Source organism: Theobroma cacao, chromosome 3 (genome assembly GCF_053813885.1).
Source record: "Theobroma cacao isolate CCN51 chromosome 3, ASM5381388v1, whole genome shotgun sequence".
Classification (NCBI taxonomy): Eukaryota; Viridiplantae; Streptophyta; class Magnoliopsida; order Malvales; family Malvaceae; genus Theobroma; species Theobroma cacao.
In genome coordinates this window covers 37391760-37408604 of record NC_142641.1, presented here as the reverse complement: position 1 = coordinate 37408604, position 16845 = coordinate 37391760, and the positions used below count along the sequence as shown (strand labels likewise).

The following is a 16845-nucleotide window of genomic DNA, read 5'->3' as shown; positions in this document are numbered from 1 at the left end:
TAATAGAACACGTGAAGTGGTAGTAAAATAAAAAAGAGTAAAACTTGTACATAAAAATTCTTATTTTGATAAGTTTCTTAATACCAAAGTTATTAATTTAACACTAATAAATTTTGAATCAAACTACTTGAAAGCATAGAATAATGCTAAATTTTTTTTGAAAAAAACGATAAAAGAATTTTTTTGGCAGCAAATTAAAATAAAATAAATAAAATATTATTATTATTAAAGTTTAAAATTATATTCAAATATTTAACTTATTAATTAATACATAATTTTTTACTTAAAAAATAAAATTCAAACCTTCACTCCAATTATAAAAAAAAAAAATTCTAAAGTTAAGCCAATCAGAAAGAATCATTGTTTTTAAGCTAACTTGGCACTTTTCATGGGATTTTGTCTGACGCTTAACAAAGTCAGCAAAAAAGCCAAAAAGCAACTATCGTTGTTCTCAAGGTCTTGACTGCTAGCTGCCGCTGGTCCCTTATTTCCGTGCAGCACTGCTTTCTCTTATCTCACAAAAGCGGATACTTTTTTATCAATTCCTTTTTTTGGAACCAAAAGAAAAACAAAAAAGCAAAAAGCGCAAACCTTTTGGAAAATGGAGGCGAACAGCTTGTGGGAAAAATGGGTTGAGCAAGCGGTTTCAAAGCTCGAATCTCTCAAACTGCTTCGATCTTTAAGACCCCTTTATCTTTCCAGCGTGCGACAGGAAGTGGCCAATGTTGGAATTTCCAATGAAGAAGAGTACGAGTTGTTCGACGCAGTGCAGCCATGTGATCGTTCCTCCATCGAAGTCTCTATCTCTGAATCCACTTACCGTAAGTGGCTTCTTGAGGTTCCCAGTTCTGGTATTTCTTTTTTCTTTAATTTCTTTCTTTGGATTTTCTGTTTGAAAAGAAATAATGGGTTCTTTTTAATTTTGCTTATATAGTTATGGAAAATGGTGAATGTTAAATGGATGAATGTAGTAGATGCCAAGTACCCTTTTCTTCTTCTTCTTCTTCTTCTTTGATTAGAAAATGAGTGAACTTTGCTCCAAAAATGATAAACTTTTGAGTTTTGTTTGTTGAATTTTGCTCCTTGGGCTTATAGGAGATGAGATTGTCCTTAGAGAAGGATTAGCTGATGATAAATTTGGCACGTGTCAGCAGCAATTCAAGCGGCTAATTTTGTTCTCTGGAAATGATTATTTGGGCTTGAGTTCACATCCAGCAGTTCGAAAAGCGGCTGCAAAGGTTTGCTTCATGATTGACTTGTCATTTTATGACATAATTTTCTGCCATATTTGTTGATTAAATATTTTTCTTTTGCTAAATTAATTTCATAACAGGCAGTCCAAGAGTATGGAATGGGCCCAAGGGGCTCTGCTTTAATCTGTGGATATACTTACCACCATAGATTACTGGAGTCAAGCTTGGCAAGTTTAAAGAAGAAGGAGGTATAGACCTCGGATTAGATTTTACACCTAGAGTTGCTAACATTTAATTCTTTCTTTTCTTTTATTTAAGTCATTATTGGTATGTTCAATTCATTAAGGGGTTAAACATGTTTGGAGAATAATAATTAATGATAAAGCTTGAATGACACAATTGATATTTTGTCCACAACTGGATTATAAGTTCTAAACTGGTTTTTGAAATCCAAGATCTGTTATGTGGACTATAGTCATTGTAATATTCTTATTCTTTCAATTTTTGTTCTTTTGACCATCAATATTCTGTTCTACATTTTCAACTGAAAACTGATGCTTTCCTTCTCCCACTTTATGCTTTAGGATTGTCTTCTTTGTCCTACAGGGTTTTCAGCCAATATGGCATTTATGGTAGCACTTGGAAACATAGCAACTCTCCTTGCGGCAGGCAACAAGCCTTCGAAGGATGAAAAAATTGCCATTTTTTCTGATGAACTGAACCATGCATCAATAATCGATGGTATTCGTCTTGCTGAAAGACAAAGAAGTGTAGAATTCTTTGTATATAAACACTGTGACATGTCCCATCTCAACGCACTGTTGTAGGTTTTTACTTTTCACATAGATTCTCTGATGATCCTTCCCTTTCTAGGGCTTCCTATAACCATGCTACATAATGACAAACGTTTTCCTATTTTGACAGATCAAGTTGCAAAATGAAGAAAAAGGTTGTTGTGACAGATAGGTTAGTCATGTTACAACTGTTTGTTACAATGCCATTTTTTATGCTATAAAAACACAATAAACAAGCTTTCTCCTGTGTTTTAATGCTTATTTGGATGTCCGAGAAGATTGGCTTTAATTTTTGGCACTCTGTTTGTTGCAACTGTACCTTGCATGTTTTGCATCTTATCAACCAAATATGTGTTGAATATAACCAGATTTTGGCAAATGTGTTCGTTTATGAAAGAGGCATTATCTACCATATTTTGCAAATTACTTTTCATGTCTTATGACTGCATGGTTGAAAACCTGATTTCTTTGTCTGTTTGTTTGACTGGTATTATATGTTCTTGATTCTCTTCTACAGCTTGTTTAGCATGGATGGAGACTTTGCACCTATGGTGGAGCTTGTGGAGCTACGCAAGAAGCATAGCTTCTTGTTAGTCATTGATGATGTAAGTTCACACTGGCATTTATGTAACTGAAAGAAGCGATTAGGTATCTATGTGGTAGATAATTTTTTCAGGATTTAATTTAGCTCTTCAATATATTAAATTTTGTACTTCTACATATTTCATTTGAAGAAAAAGAAAAGATCTAACTTAAGACAATGAACTTAATCTTGTTGAAGTATTCTCCATTTATTCTCAGTCATTAGCTAAACAGCCTAGACTTTCATAGAGATTGTGCAAAGTATAGATGAGATAGCTTCTTCCTTGTTACATGATACATCTATAGTATATGGCATCAATAACCAAAACATTGTGTTCCTATTCTTTCCAGGCACATGGAACATTTGTTTGTGGCAAGAGTGGCGGAGGAGTGGCAGAGGAATTCGATTGTGAAAGAGATGTTGACATATGCATTGGAACTTTGAGCAAGGCAGCAGGTTGTCAAGGTGGATTCATTGCCTGCAGGTAATTGATAGATTTGCATTTCAGTTTTTTTTCGTAATTTTCATTTTAGCAGTTGGTTGAGCTTATTTGTTGGCTTACTGTTTTTTCTTTTAAACTCTAATGTGCTTGCCTTCAGACGCCCACCCCCCACCCCCTTTTTTTGGGCATAAGAACTTTGGTCTTTATTGTTGCATGTAGTTGTTGCTCTTATTCACACAATGTTATTAAGTGAGTTTGTCTTATTTACTGAGTGTAGCACAGTTATTCTTTGTTGTGGAAGCAATAAGAGACCAAATTTGTGGATACTGGTTCATTCCCTGTGGTAGCAGTTACAATTGTAATATGTTCCAATTTAGTATGCCCAATTTTGAGGGCCCTTGTTGACTTATAATCATCTAGACATGTGATGCATCTATAGGTTTGTCCTGTATAGGTCTGTCCTCTTTATAATCATTTGATATTTATCTATAAGTTTGCAGAGCTACAATTTGATAACTATATGAATATGCACTTTTAAAAGGAGAATCTTTGTCTATTCAGATTCTTCCATGCTAATGTAAAATATATATTTTGTTTGTTTTTCTGGGGGAAAATGCTTTCAAATTACACTGTAGCATGACATAGTTCATATTTATATAAAAATTCTTCATGATGTTTCCCTTTAAGATATGTGAGCTCACAATGTATATTGACTTCTGTTTTCCAGGTTTCTCCACATCTCTCTTGCATATACTAACTCACCAAAAATACTTGTGTAGTATAGGGAGCACCCTGAATTGAATGTTTCATGTCCTTTTATGTGCATATATCATATTTACTCAGACCTGTTTGGATACCATGTGATCAGCAAAAAGTGGAAGCAACTCATCCAATCAAGGGGCCGTTCCTTCATATTTTCTACTGCGGCTCCAGTTCCTTTAGCCGCTGCTGCGCATGGTAAACTTCAGCATCATTTTCATTGAGACACACATTCCTTTTAATTTTGTCTTTTTTGTTAATGCACAGAATTTCAGCAAAAACAGATCTGTTCTTCTCTATTCTGTTAATTATTACCACAAACAGGATTTATTTCTTTTGGAGTAATGATCCCTATAGGATGTAGTCAGGGAGAATTAACTTCTAGGAATAAAAGACAGGTAGGGTAGGGGTGGGAGAGAGCACAGTTGCTTAGCTGTGTGATTGTTGACTGTTAGGAGTCATGCTCCTAGAATATAAGATTAAGTGATCATAGAATGTACAATATCAGAAGTGATTCCTCTTTTTCCCTTATGCGCAGATGTAATTGTAGCTTTTGCCTTCTTGCTAACCACATAAATACAACTTAGCAGCTGCTGTTATTGTGGCAAAAAGAGAGATGTGGCGTAGAAGAGCACTTTGGGACCGGGTGCAGGACTTTCGTGCTCTGACTGGAATCCCTATCTCCAGTCCAATAATATCTCTTATTGTGGGAAGCGAAGAGAAAGCCCTGAAAGCTAGCAGGTTTCATCTCTCTTGCCCCCTTCTTTCTTCCTGTTTGGCTGCGAGTGACTAGTCATTTCTACGCACAGCTTCTAACTGTTCCATCTCTCATGGAACAGGCAGTTGCTGAAATCCAGCTTCCACGTGACTGCAATCAGACCACCAACAGTGCCGCCCAACTCTTGCAGGTTTGTTGCACTTAATAATCATCATCCATCTTGTCAGTTTTAGTTGTCTGGTAACTTTCTTGGTATCATATCCCCTATTCCTCTAGTAGTTAATACTTAGTTGTCTACTTTGGGCATTTCTTGTTTAACCTTATGTGGAATTGAGGCATTTAGCATAAAGCTGTTGCCAATCCTTTGGCAGAAATGATTTGAATGATGCCTGGATGAGGGCCGTTGCAAGTGATATTGATTTGCAATTACTTTCAAATATCCTTCATTCAAGATAGAAAGCATGCTGCTTCTTTTTTTCTTTCATATTTCCAATTCCTGGTGTTTTATTTCCTACACGTCAACCTAGATCACCCCATTTTAAGCCCGATGAACTAAGCGTTAGCAATAAGGTAGTGTGAAGTTGTTCCCAGAGCAGTGAATACTACTAATCCACCAATCCATTCTATGTGAAGGCATACAGCTAATGATGCATCATATACCAGTCCAAAAACACAAGGAATAATGGAATTAATTATCATGTTTTTTCACTTGTACATTTATTTAGGTTGCGAATCGCTCTGAGTGCAGCACACACAACTGATGATGTGAAGAAGCTCACAGCTGCACTTTCCAGTTACATCAACTTTCGAGATATTGGCAGTAATTATAGCCTCAACATATATTCTAAGCTATAGGATCTGATTATTTTTGAAGGACTGCAAAGGTTTAGCATGTGTACTTAAGTAAGAGAACAGGCATGTAATAATGTGGATGATTGAGATAAACTGATTTAGATCAGGATTCAATTTGAATGGGCTTGGCTTTGCCATACATTTATTCATCATCCATAAACTATAATGATTTTTGGGTTCAGAGGACTCAAGATTAATTTTAAAAATTTTAAGGCCTTCCTGTCCAATTTTGTCCGTTTGTGTGGGCATTCTTGAGTTTTTTAATTTTTTTTCTCCAAATCTGTGAGGGAGAACTGGGGCCAAGGAGAGGATAAGCGGAAGGGGGGCAGGCTATGGTAGAAAGAGAGCAACGGCCTGATGAGAGGTGAGGAGAGCGGAGGGGCGATGTGTAAAGGGCAGAGGAAAGGAGAGAAAAAGTTGCGCAAGTTGGATGGTTGATCTGCCGAAAGGGCCACATTGGCACCGAGCAGGTAGGGATGGCAATGGGTATCTGGATACTTGTGAATATATTATTCGGTTATATAAGATATATAAAATTAGGAAATCTTATAATAAGGTTTGGAGATAGTAATTTCATTACCGATGTCAGGTTTGAGTATCATTTCTTGAGTTTTCGATCTAATCTGATTATGTTTTTTTTTTAATTTCATGTTATTAAAGATAAATTCATATTATAAATTAAATTAATTCATGGAATTATAATAATTAATTAACTTGTAATTTTTTTAATATATATATTTCATATATTGTGTTAATTTATAAGAAATATAATTGTTATTATATATACTTTTAATATATATTTTAAATATAAATATATTTACTTTTTATTTTTTGTTAACATTATAAAAATTATAACTTATAAAATTATTAATTATAATATATTTTTTTTATTTATATAAACTTATAATATATATATATTTAAAGAGAAGTTGTGAGATTAGAATAATTTTAGAACTTAGTTATTTTTTTTAATTTTTTATAATTAAGGACAAACTTATATAATTAATAAAACTTATAATGTTGTTGTCTTATTGTAAATTTGTAATATTGTTTAAGTTGTTATTTAAATATTTATTTTTAGTTATTTAAGTTGATATTTGAGATATTTGTTTTTGATTATTTAAATTTAAATTTTATTGTTTGTGTACTTTTATAAATTTAATTATTAGTAAATTATATTGAATATGGATGGAAAATAGTATTGTATATCGATACAACTATAAATTCGGATTCGGATAATTAAGTACCTATAAAGAGTATTTTAATAATTTTTTTTCATGAGTAGGTTTTTAAATGGGTTTAAATAATTATAAAGTAGTAAGTATATTTTAAAGTTCAGATTAGGATAGTAAAATTTAAAAATATTCGGGACAGTTACAAGTTCGGGCATCTCATTTTTTAATTAGGTTCAAGTACTTCAAAATTAATGGATATCCTACTTATTGATATCTTTATAAGCTGGGTCGAACAGGCTCCCTCTTGACTCGTCGACGAGGGTATGGGCCACATGTTGCCTCTTTTGTTGATGAGGACACTAAGGGGAGAAAAAAAAAAGCGAAAATGAAGGAAATAAAAGGAAAGAGAAGAAAAAAAAAAGGGAAAGAAAAAGCTTTGGACATTTTCTCATATTTCCCCTTCTCTGTTTTTTTAAATACATTTATTCAATTAATTTGTTTTGTCATTGAATAAAAATATTTTGGGTTGTTTATAAGGAGGAAGAAAAATATATAAGAAGGAAAAAAAGGAAAAAAAAATGAAAGAATATGAATTTCCTCTCATTTTTTAATTTTCTTTTCTTTTAGATAATTTCATTCAAAAATTATAATTCAGAATAATTTTAAACAAAATATGAAGATTTTTTTCTTAAAAATTTAAAGAGAGAAGGAAAGATAAAAAGTAAAGGATAAAAAAATGAGGCATAGGCTTTGGACTCCTGCTAAGAAAACATGGTTTTGATGGATTAAAAAAAAAGTTTTGAACATTTCTCTTTATTTTTTCCTTTGTTTCCCTTCATTCTTTGTTCTGTTTAGCCTATTTTCTTAAATGTTTTCCAACAAAAAAAAGTTATGATTTAGGATAATTTTCAAAAATATATTGCCAAACAATTATTTTTATATTTTATCAATTTTTTTAAGAAGATTCAAACCTTTTTTAGAGTAAAGAGTAAAAGAAAACATGGTGTTGGTGTTCAAATTGTATTTTGATTAAAGAGTAAAAGAAATTTAAAGGTTTTTTGTAAAAGAAAATAAGAAATGATTGAAAAGAAGTAAAAATTATAAAAGAAGAAGAAGAAGAAGAAGAAAAAGGTAAGAAATTTTTTATAATTTTTTTTGTTTTTTCTTCTTTTTATTAGGTTTTCTATTTAAAAAAGGTCTATAATTTTATATATTTGTATAAAACTCTGCAAAAGAATTATCAATTTAATTTTTTTTAAAAAAAATTAAAAATTTATAAGTGCCGTGGCATGGCGCTGGGGATTTTGGCTGTAATATTGCTACTAGGAAAGGCAAGAGTAGGGATAAATTTTGATGTCCTTTAAAACTGATTCTTACCTTATATGTCCATTCCGGGAAGCATAATCAAAATGGTGGGACCTTTTGCAACTAAGATACGCAGGCAAGCTCTGCAATTTAATATTTCAATAGAAGGCAGCACATGAATCACCAATTATCTCCTACTTCCCATCTTTATGCTAAATACCTAGACTTAAACCAGAATAGATTCACCACCATTTGGTTACAAGTTATCACCATTAGTTACCAAAATAAACATTTCCAGTATTATTCTTTTTTGGTTGATGAAAATTGCCAGTATAAATTTCAGATGATGAAAATACCCTTCTTTTAGACTCTCGTAGAGTTATTGTCCATGGAAGAGCTAGGAGTAGACAGAGCCAACCATGTTCCTGCTCCCACTGACACGCAATGGTAAGAGGGTGAGGAGCATCCCTTTTGCTGCTGGTGGTTGCCTCCGTCCCATTGGCTCATCTCATTCTCTCTCTTACCAGGCATCAACTGTACAAGAATGCAGCAATTACAATTCACAAATATTGTCTCAGTTTCTTTTGTGTTAAGATCAACAAAATAAACGACTGAAACATACTCGTGGCATGGAAGTAGAGGTTGTCAAATGAAGATGTCTTCTCTGGTAGGTGAGTGGGGAGGGTGAGGTTTGGCTTTGACTGTGAGACCCACAAAATCCATGGTCATGGGGGTTGCCAGGGACCTCGTTGAGGTTTATGAAAGTAGTTTTGGTGGTGATACTAGTTGTGTCGGGGGTGATGCTACTGTTTGCGTATTGGGCGGTGGTGGCCTCCAGTGGCAGAGGAGGAGGGTGTCTGCTGACAGCTGTGGGTGAGAAATTGACAGCAGCAACAGTACTTCTCCTCTCAGCCAATGGTTTGACTGTGGAAGTTGGCTGGGGCCTATGTTCTTGAGGGCTAGGGACGAGGCGGGACGCGGTGGTAGTGGAAGAGCAAACAGAGGGAGGAGTGGGGATCGCAAGCTGGTCATCAAGTGGAACCACAACCTGACCGGACAAGGCCATGTTTGGCCATAGGAAGGTCCCCTGTGGCTTGCATATCCTGAACCCACTCTTCAGCCTTTCGATTTTTGCTGCCTTGTCCTCTGTTGTCACTGTGTTTCTTGTTGTTCTTGGCACTGCTGAGGTCTTCCCTGCTGCACTACTATCTTTTTCTTCTTCATCTGATATTACCAGTACAGCTTTGTTACTTTTCTCCATTTCTTTTGTCTCTCTTCCAGTGCTTAATGGTGGTGTTGTTGATCTCATTATTAGTAGTGTTGTTTCGGCTGATTCTGGCTTGTTTAGATCTTCCACTATAGATTTTAGCTTCCCCATCTCTCCCTGCATGATTCATCAATTGCATGACTGTAAAAAGCTCATTCAGAAAACATTATAAACTTCAATAAGAGGAACGGACGAGTGACTGCCTCAATACCTCCAGTCCACACAAAGATTGTGCAATTTCCGCCAGCTGTTCCTCAAGTTTTGCTTTCCTGTTCATCAAATCCACGTACTTTTCCTGTGCAACAATCCAAGAAATTGAGACTACATAGGATGGTAAAGGAAATAAGTCAAGTTTTTGATATTTACCTTCATTGGAAATAACATAGTAGTATCATGAACCAAGTTTTGGCTTGCAACAGAATAATTTGGGGTGGTGACAAGAACTAGATCTTCTTCGGGCTTCTTGTTCTCTAGCATGTCTCTTTATAAACATTCAAAAACGAAAGTAATTCGAATCATATAGCACATATAATGACCAATACCAGATGAGGAATAATTCCTTCTAAGGAAAAGTACAATGTGTAATCAAATGATAAAACAGGAAAATGAATAAAGGTACATACTTTTTCAGTCTGGCTATTTCTTCCCTAAGCTCCTTGAGCTCTCTAGCACAAACAGGATCCAGGGTGGGATTATCACCAAGCTTCCAACCAGGAGGTGGAGTCCAATAAGGATCCTGCACCCCAGCCGCCTTCCTGATGTCCATTAAATCAGCACTCTCCAACCAATATTCCATTGCTCCATCGGAATTATGCCGCCTCATGAATCTCTCTTCCCCTCCAGGCGCCACCTTCCCAGCCATGTGCTTCAGCAAATGATCCAACAAACCAGTGTCCCCAATCAGCTTCCTAGCCTCTGCTCTCAATGCTGGCCTAAGGATTGGGTTCCCAAATATTGCTCCCTTCTCCTTCATAATCTTCAACATGTTTTCCTCAGCTAAATTATACCTTTATAACATTCATTATTCAATCTCAGAAACCAGCTTTGTAGAAAATAAATACAACCTAACTAAAATAATTAACTACAACTCACCTCTGAACAGACCATCTTTCAATGGAGTTCTTCACTTCTCTTCTCTTACCTGGCTTGTAAAGAGTGATTTGTTGATTCTGCTTTTCATGCTTTGCTCTCTTTGGCATCTGGGTCCTGTGGCTTGCTCCATGGCGCTTCCTCTTACAGCTCTTCCTCTTATCTGTCTCCGAGTTCTCTTCATCGCTAACCCTTATTTCTTTCTCTTCTTCCTCCCCTTCATCATCATCATCTTCTTCTTCTTCTTCTTTTTCTTCATCGACTTCATTTCGCTTCTCTTCCTCTTCTCCTTTAACCCTTCCTGACAAATTCAGTTCCCGCCTCTCCTCCACGTGGCGGCCCAGGAAGCGAACTTGCCTACGCCGACCCCACCGGACCATCCCCGTGGACTTCAACACAGACCAGCACAAGCCTTTCTTGGAGACCACATTGACGTAGCTGGTAATGATAGATGGGCTTGGGCTTGGGATTGAGCTCGGGTTCTTCCCTGTTTCTTGTTCCCTGGGAAAAACCACCACCCAAAAGCTCCATTGATTCCTTTGCGTTGCAATTTCATGTGGTGGGATCCTACGGTATAAAACATCTCCAGCAAGCTCCGATCCCATTGCGTACTGTTCATCCAATGAGGGTAACATCTTTGCCTCCAGTTTCCTGCGGTTCCTCTCGCTGAAGTATGCTCGGAGAGAACACACGCTTGGGTACCTTAATGACACGCTGCACTTAGACTTTTTGCTCACCTGCAACCAACAACAGCAACACCAATCTTTAGAACACTAATTCTAGGATTGAAAAGGTAAAAGGAAAACGAATGCGTTTTTTTTTTCTTTTTAATTCATTTTGGTGAGGTTTTCGGTACCATGATAACTCGAACTAACTTGAGTTGGTCTGGGGTTTTATGGGGAAGCTTCGAGTGATCGATTTCGTAGTAAGAGCCAACTTTAATGTGAGCTGCAGCATCTGTACCCAGAAAACTAAGATCAGACACGTTTGGGACACTGAAGAGGGGACTCTAAAATGTGAATTTGAAGTAGAAACGAGGGCATAAATGGAACATGCATGGTAAAAACACAGAAAGGAAGAAAGGGGTGCTACAGCATATGCATAAATGGTTGTGTTTACCAAGGTTAGAATCTGGTGAAGAAGGTGGCAGTAGTTGTCTGCCCAAACAAAGCCTCATTGCGGCGTCCTCGGAGGTCTGTCCTGCTTGCCTTTTCAAGTACATCATCTCCTGCCATTCAAAACACACCCACCTCACCCAATTCACTACTTTTTCTTATAACACCATAAGTCCATAATCAAAATACAATCTGGGCATTTAAATTTTTGTAAGTGAAGAGAGGCTTTTTTTCTTTTTCCATTTTTTTTATTTATTAGCTACGACAGAGTCTGAATTAAAACCACAAAAAAGTTGAAGAAAATAAAACATAAGGAGGTAAAGCTAAGGGAGCGTATTCGCCCGCGTTTTTGGTGCGCGCGTATGAGACAAAGGATTTTGCTTGCTCGCGGCAAAATGAAAACGTCCCTTTCTGGTACATGACGCGTGAAATTTAGTAGTGGGCAGAAGGGCGCGTGGAAGTGGGTGCTCGTGTAGGGAGGAGAGATTCGGAGAATCAGAGCGTAACAGAAAAAATGGGAATAATTGAAAGCGGAAGAAAAAGCGTGCAACGAGGAGAGAGAGAGAGCTCACAGTGAGGTTTGTAGCAGCTACTGCTTCAGCATCAAGTTTATGCCACCTTTTCTCCATTGATTTGCAATGGATTCAGATCTACAAACTACAAATACAAAATAAAATTAACTTGTTGTAACAGTACTGTAATGAATCCAAAAAAAAAAAAGAGAAGTTGATGAGAAAAGGAAAAATGTTGGATTAAATTGCTTTGAGCTTGAGGTAATTTGAATGAACATGCATGGAATGTGTTAGGGTTTCCGAGAAAGGCTGAAGTAAGAATATATATATATATATATAGTATTTATATATATATACTCTAAGTACAGTCATGAAATACATATCGGCTGTGCACGAAAATGATTCCTCGTAGGACTGTAGGGGGGTACTAATTTAGCAGATTTTGCAGACCTGAACTTCTTTAGACATATTCTCTGGGAGAGATAAGAAAAAGCTTGATAAATACTTAAATGAGATAGTGAAGCTTTCACCAAAGGACATCGATCAAAGGGCAAAGCACAAAAAGCAAATGGAGCTGAATCTGAAACATGCAGAGATGAACTGGGGATGACAAGAGCTAATTAATTGTTTGGGACGTTTTGTTCTTTTAGTTTATGTATGATCAGAGGAAAACATAAAAATGAATCAAACAAAGAGAGAATGGATCACTTCAAAGTACAAAAATCTCTACTCAACTAAATTTTCTCTCTTAGTTTTCTTTTTTCTTCCCCGAACCCAACAGCAAAGTAACAAATGAAATAGGGAAAAAAAGCAGATAGTATGTGGGGAGAAACGATATACCTTAGGTATTAGTTTATAAAATTTGAAGTTGAAGTAATGTCGGCTCAAGTACCTGCAACTGTTTGGATCGAAATGAGATTTGGAAACAATAAGAACAATCGAAACGAGAGAAATGAAAAATGGAAATATAGAAAACGGAGAGGGAATGAAGGCAGAACAAGAGACGTTGCTGTTTGGTTCTGAGATTATAAGTAAGGAAGAAGGAATTAGAAGAAAAATGGCTATGGGGAGAGTGAGTGAAGGAAATTTCTGTTAGTAGTGGAAGGAAGAAAACGATAATATGAGAGAGAGAGGGGGAATGATTACCCGGACGTGTTGTATCTCACGTGAGCTTTTTCCCTCCAATCTCCATGAACCCGTCACCCCAAAAGTAGTTTAGGTCCAATTTACTGTTTTAGCCTCTTTGCCGCATTGCAGATTTACAGTTATTTCTCCTCACTGCTAGCGCAAATTTGCAAGGCGGTCTAGTCCACGTGACATTTGCTAGTTATAGCATTTTTACACATTTTTCTAACACATATTTTGTGAACTTGGTAATCTTAAGCAATATACGAAAGGATATGAAGTTAAACCGATTTAGATTCAGTTTTATTATATTTCATATTTTAATCGTATCGATACAGTTAGCATGTTTAATTAATCGTGTTAATCGTATTATTATTTTTAAACATTTACAATTGACACGTTTAATATTAATGATGAATTTCATGAATATGATAATAAATTTTATGTATATTATTTCTGTTAAATTTTATTTATTATATTTGATATTTTTATTATAATTATTAATTTTAAATTTTAATAATAAAATTGTATTTAATTTTTAAATATTTTAAATTAATCGTGTTAAATATGTTAATCGTATTAGTAAAAAATTATATTAATCATTATGTTTATTAATCGTGTCGTATAAAAAATTTTAATATGTTTAATAAATATATTAATTGTATCATGTTACACAATTATTAAACATATTCTTATATATATTTTAAATATTAATATAAATAATTATTCATTTAACCACATATTTAAAATTCGAATTACCAGATCTATTGAAATTCTTTGTCCAATATTTGGGAGTGGTTAATGGAATCAGCTGCTCTTTCTACCAATTAAACAAATAGAGGGAGGATAAAAAAGCCCTTCGCGGCCCAGAAAAAGAAACTGGAAGCCGAAATTTGCACTCGAATTTACTAGTTCCAACATCACCTAACATAGGATCAAGGTACTAGAGATAGAACCCAGTGTCTGCCAACAACTTTTCGAGGCTTAACAAGTACACCACCACTTAGCTTAGGCCGGGTGGCTTGGATACTCGGTTTATACAAGTGACCCACTAAAATAAAAATTAAATGCTAAGTGAACCTAGCATCTGCCATGGCCCATAGCTCATCAACATAATTAGAAACTTTGAAAAAACTAGGCCACGTTATTTGGACGGTAAAGGTTCAAAATTCAGAATATGTGGGTGATAGAATTGAATATTTGCTCATTTAATGGAAGAATTGAATAACTCTTCTGACTCTATATGCTATACATGTTTGGTCAGATATGACTAAGCGTGATCAAACAAAAGAAAAATACTAGGCGGGCGTAGAGGACATTTTATATTGGGATTTATAACATATTCCGTTTCCTGGTCAGTTTGTAGGCATATTCTTGTGCACAGTGTATCCAAAGTCAACAGTAGGCGGCACACACAAAGAGAAAAAAAAAAAAAATTCTCTTCTAGTATACTATGTGATAAACGTTGAATACGAATGTTGTATGGTTTGCACAATCAGAAGAGCCTTTTCTCTGTAACTCAATTTCTTGAGTCTATTAATTTCCCTGATGGAAACATTGGGGATTTTTGTGTCCTATGCAGATTTTAGAAACAGCCTTCTTCTACATTTTGGAGTTAGCTGAGTGTCGACCAACCAGAGGGCTTTTTGAAGACTATCAAGAGCTTGCTCGTACCGTAGAAACCCCATGAACCAGAACTCGAAACAATCTTTCGTCACTACTTCTAAGTACTTTTCTGCTGGCTTGTTCACGTTCTCACTGCGGTTGGCCTTTTTGATCTTCCTTATTGGTATCATAACCTGCAGCACATGTTTAACTAACTGTTACAATTTAAACTGCACCATGCTCTGATTATTTACAGTAAAATTAAACTCTGAGGAAAATCACAGAATGAAAAGTATTGAAAACCTTGTAAGGTATCCTGATTGATTGTCCCGTAGCACAAGAAACGGTGATTAAACTATCACTGATGAAGGCAACCTTTTCAGTAGAAATAAACAAGAGGCCTGCGATAGGGCCAGCTGTTGTTGACAGATAGCATTGGGAAGCCTTTAGCATCTCCTCTCCTTCTGTCATTCCAAACATTTGTTTGAAAATATTCTCCCTTCCGCCTTCTTGAATGATCTTGGTCCCCAACCTCAACTTTCCCTTCACTGTTTCAGACAGTTTTGACCCCATTTTCACTGTAATTTCAAGCATCACCACAATTCTTATACATTCTAGTCGTAAAAGATTTATTCAATCATGTTTACTCTACGTTGATTAAAGTTAAAGAAGAGGATTCTCAACTTACCATGGTCACGGAGCCTGGATGCTAAGTTGCTGCTTTCCTTTCTCAAATTTTTTGTATTAGCCATCTTGAAATCCATTTCTTCTGCTTATTATGTGTAGCCCAAAGTACAGACAGAAAGAGAAACAGGGGCAGGCTAAACAAGGAGTAAGGAGAGAATTCAAAGAGAGTTGTTAGGGCTTACAGGATTAGAAGGAGGAGGAGGCATCTGAGGAAAGAGCAGGGACTTTGGATTAAGCTGACAGGTTCAGATAGAGAAGGTGGTTTTCCCATATGAATTTATGGATGGACTATCCATGACCTTATCTGCTAACTGATCCTTCATGCTCCGAGGGAAACCCACTCATTCTCTTGAAAGCTGACACAGACTTTTGGCTTAGCTACACATAAAGCATAACCCTTATCTCGGACTGAACAAAGGGCAGACGAGCAAAGGGAATTTAATCTAGTCCCTGTTGCCAATAGCCACTGTTCCAGGTATACACTTATCTAATAAGACTAGCCTGTACCAAATATTGGATGTTGATCAGTTTATATACGTGTATATATATTGTATATTTTGTTTGAAGATAAATGTGATTATCACTAGTTTTTCATCTCCAGAATAATTATCTTAACAACCATTCTTTCATTGACCATATAAATTTATCTTTAAAATATCTTTATCCAAGAAGAAAAAATAGTTTTCAAGCATTGTAGGTGTTAAAATAATTTATATAAATTATTTTAACAGTTGGACATTTCCTATTGTTGTATCGAATCGTATTGAGTACTAATTCACAAACATAGTGATTCTAGAAGGAGTGGCATGCAATTTCCAAGGTGTTTCAGTTTTCTCCAAAAGATCTCGAGAAGTTCCAAGTCAATAAAAGTGGCCACATTTTCTGTTTCCCAACCAATTCTTTTCCAAAGAAACAAACAGAAAAAGGCAGTTTTTCCTTTAAATAGAACCTGAGAGAGTGGATTCAGTTTACCATTACAGAAATTCTGCATCATCGTACACACTGCTTGGCAAATGGCAACTTATACACCAGTTGGCAGTAACATTAAGATTCGTCACTTATTACTTAGGAAAATGAAGCAGAACAATATGTAAAAGATTGGGCCGACCAAAAACTCTCATTATACTATTCCCTTATCCAGTCTCTAAAGTATGAAACCTTTTCCTAGTTCTTGTTATATATATATACGTGAAAATAAAATATTACATTGCCACACCATAGCCTTCAAAGGAATTATGTTATAGTACAACATGAACATCTGAATATACCATATTCCTCCTACTCTTCCCATGGTTTGCACAAATCGAAGGGTTAGCCACACTGGCAACAAGTATTTTTCATCAAATTCCTCGGACTCAAAATTTTGAAGCTCTCTGGATGAATATATATCAGGATTTATTTCGTTGTTTGGTTAAGTATCAGGATTCAGTGTTTGATAGCATGTTTCTAATATAACTTTAAACAGCTATCTAAGACATTTATTCTAATCTAAACGACTACTCCGTGCAATACAGTGGCAGTGGACCTGCCAGTTGTGACAGTAGCAAGCCTTCTTCCCTTTTGTCGCTATGTTGGAGGCCAGAACTGCATAGTGCACCATAGGCTGCACCCCCAATATTTGTCA

The 16845-nt window shown here is 35.7% G+C and overlaps 3 protein-coding genes across 4 annotated transcripts; 1 reads left to right on the top strand and 2 right to left on the bottom strand.

Annotated features, from left to right (window-relative positions):
* The first annotated feature begins 501 nt into the window (after positions 1 to 501).
* Positions 502 to 5490, top strand: LOC18605321 (8-amino-7-oxononanoate synthase-like). 2 transcript variants are annotated; one of them, XM_007038268.3, is made up of 11 exons: positions 502 to 821; positions 1096 to 1238; positions 1334 to 1441; positions 1778 to 2016; positions 2118 to 2159; positions 2505 to 2592; positions 2921 to 3054; positions 3881 to 3969; positions 4362 to 4512; positions 4611 to 4679; positions 5215 to 5490. In XM_007038268.3, the coding sequence occupies exons 1-11, from the start codon at positions 602 to 604 to the stop codon at positions 5342 to 5344; spliced, it is 1413 nt and encodes a 470-aa protein (XP_007038330.3). In that variant the 5' UTR covers positions 502 to 601; the 3' UTR covers positions 5345 to 5490. The 2 variants fall into 2 exon arrangements, with proteins under 2 accessions (XP_007038330.3, XP_007038326.3); XM_007038264.3 differs by having other exon boundaries at positions 503 to 851.
* A 2694-nt stretch (positions 5491 to 8184) lies between these two features.
* On the bottom strand, positions 8185 to 11388 carry SWI1 (SWITCH1). Its single transcript, XM_088804619.1, has 9 exons — positions 11297 to 11388; positions 11034 to 11134; positions 10181 to 10914; positions 9712 to 10095; positions 9455 to 9569; positions 9300 to 9383; positions 9073 to 9205; positions 8444 to 9000; positions 8185 to 8355 (listed from the first exon to the last, which is right to left on the bottom strand). Exons 1-9 carry the CDS (start codon positions 11352 to 11354, stop codon positions 8185 to 8187), a joined length of 2337 nt encoding a protein of 778 aa, XP_088660745.1. The 5' UTR covers positions 11355 to 11388.
* A 2964-nt stretch (positions 11389 to 14352) lies between these two features.
* LOC18605319 (GEM-like protein 4) lies at positions 14353 to 15715 on the bottom strand. The gene is made up of 3 exons (XM_007038262.3): positions 15223 to 15715; positions 14838 to 15112; positions 14353 to 14728 (listed from the first exon to the last, which is right to left on the bottom strand). Exons 1-3 carry the CDS (start codon positions 15296 to 15298, stop codon positions 14504 to 14506), a joined length of 576 nt encoding a protein of 191 aa, XP_007038324.3. The 5' UTR covers positions 15299 to 15715; the 3' UTR covers positions 14353 to 14503.
* Between the last annotated feature and the right edge of the window lie 1130 nt (positions 15716 to 16845).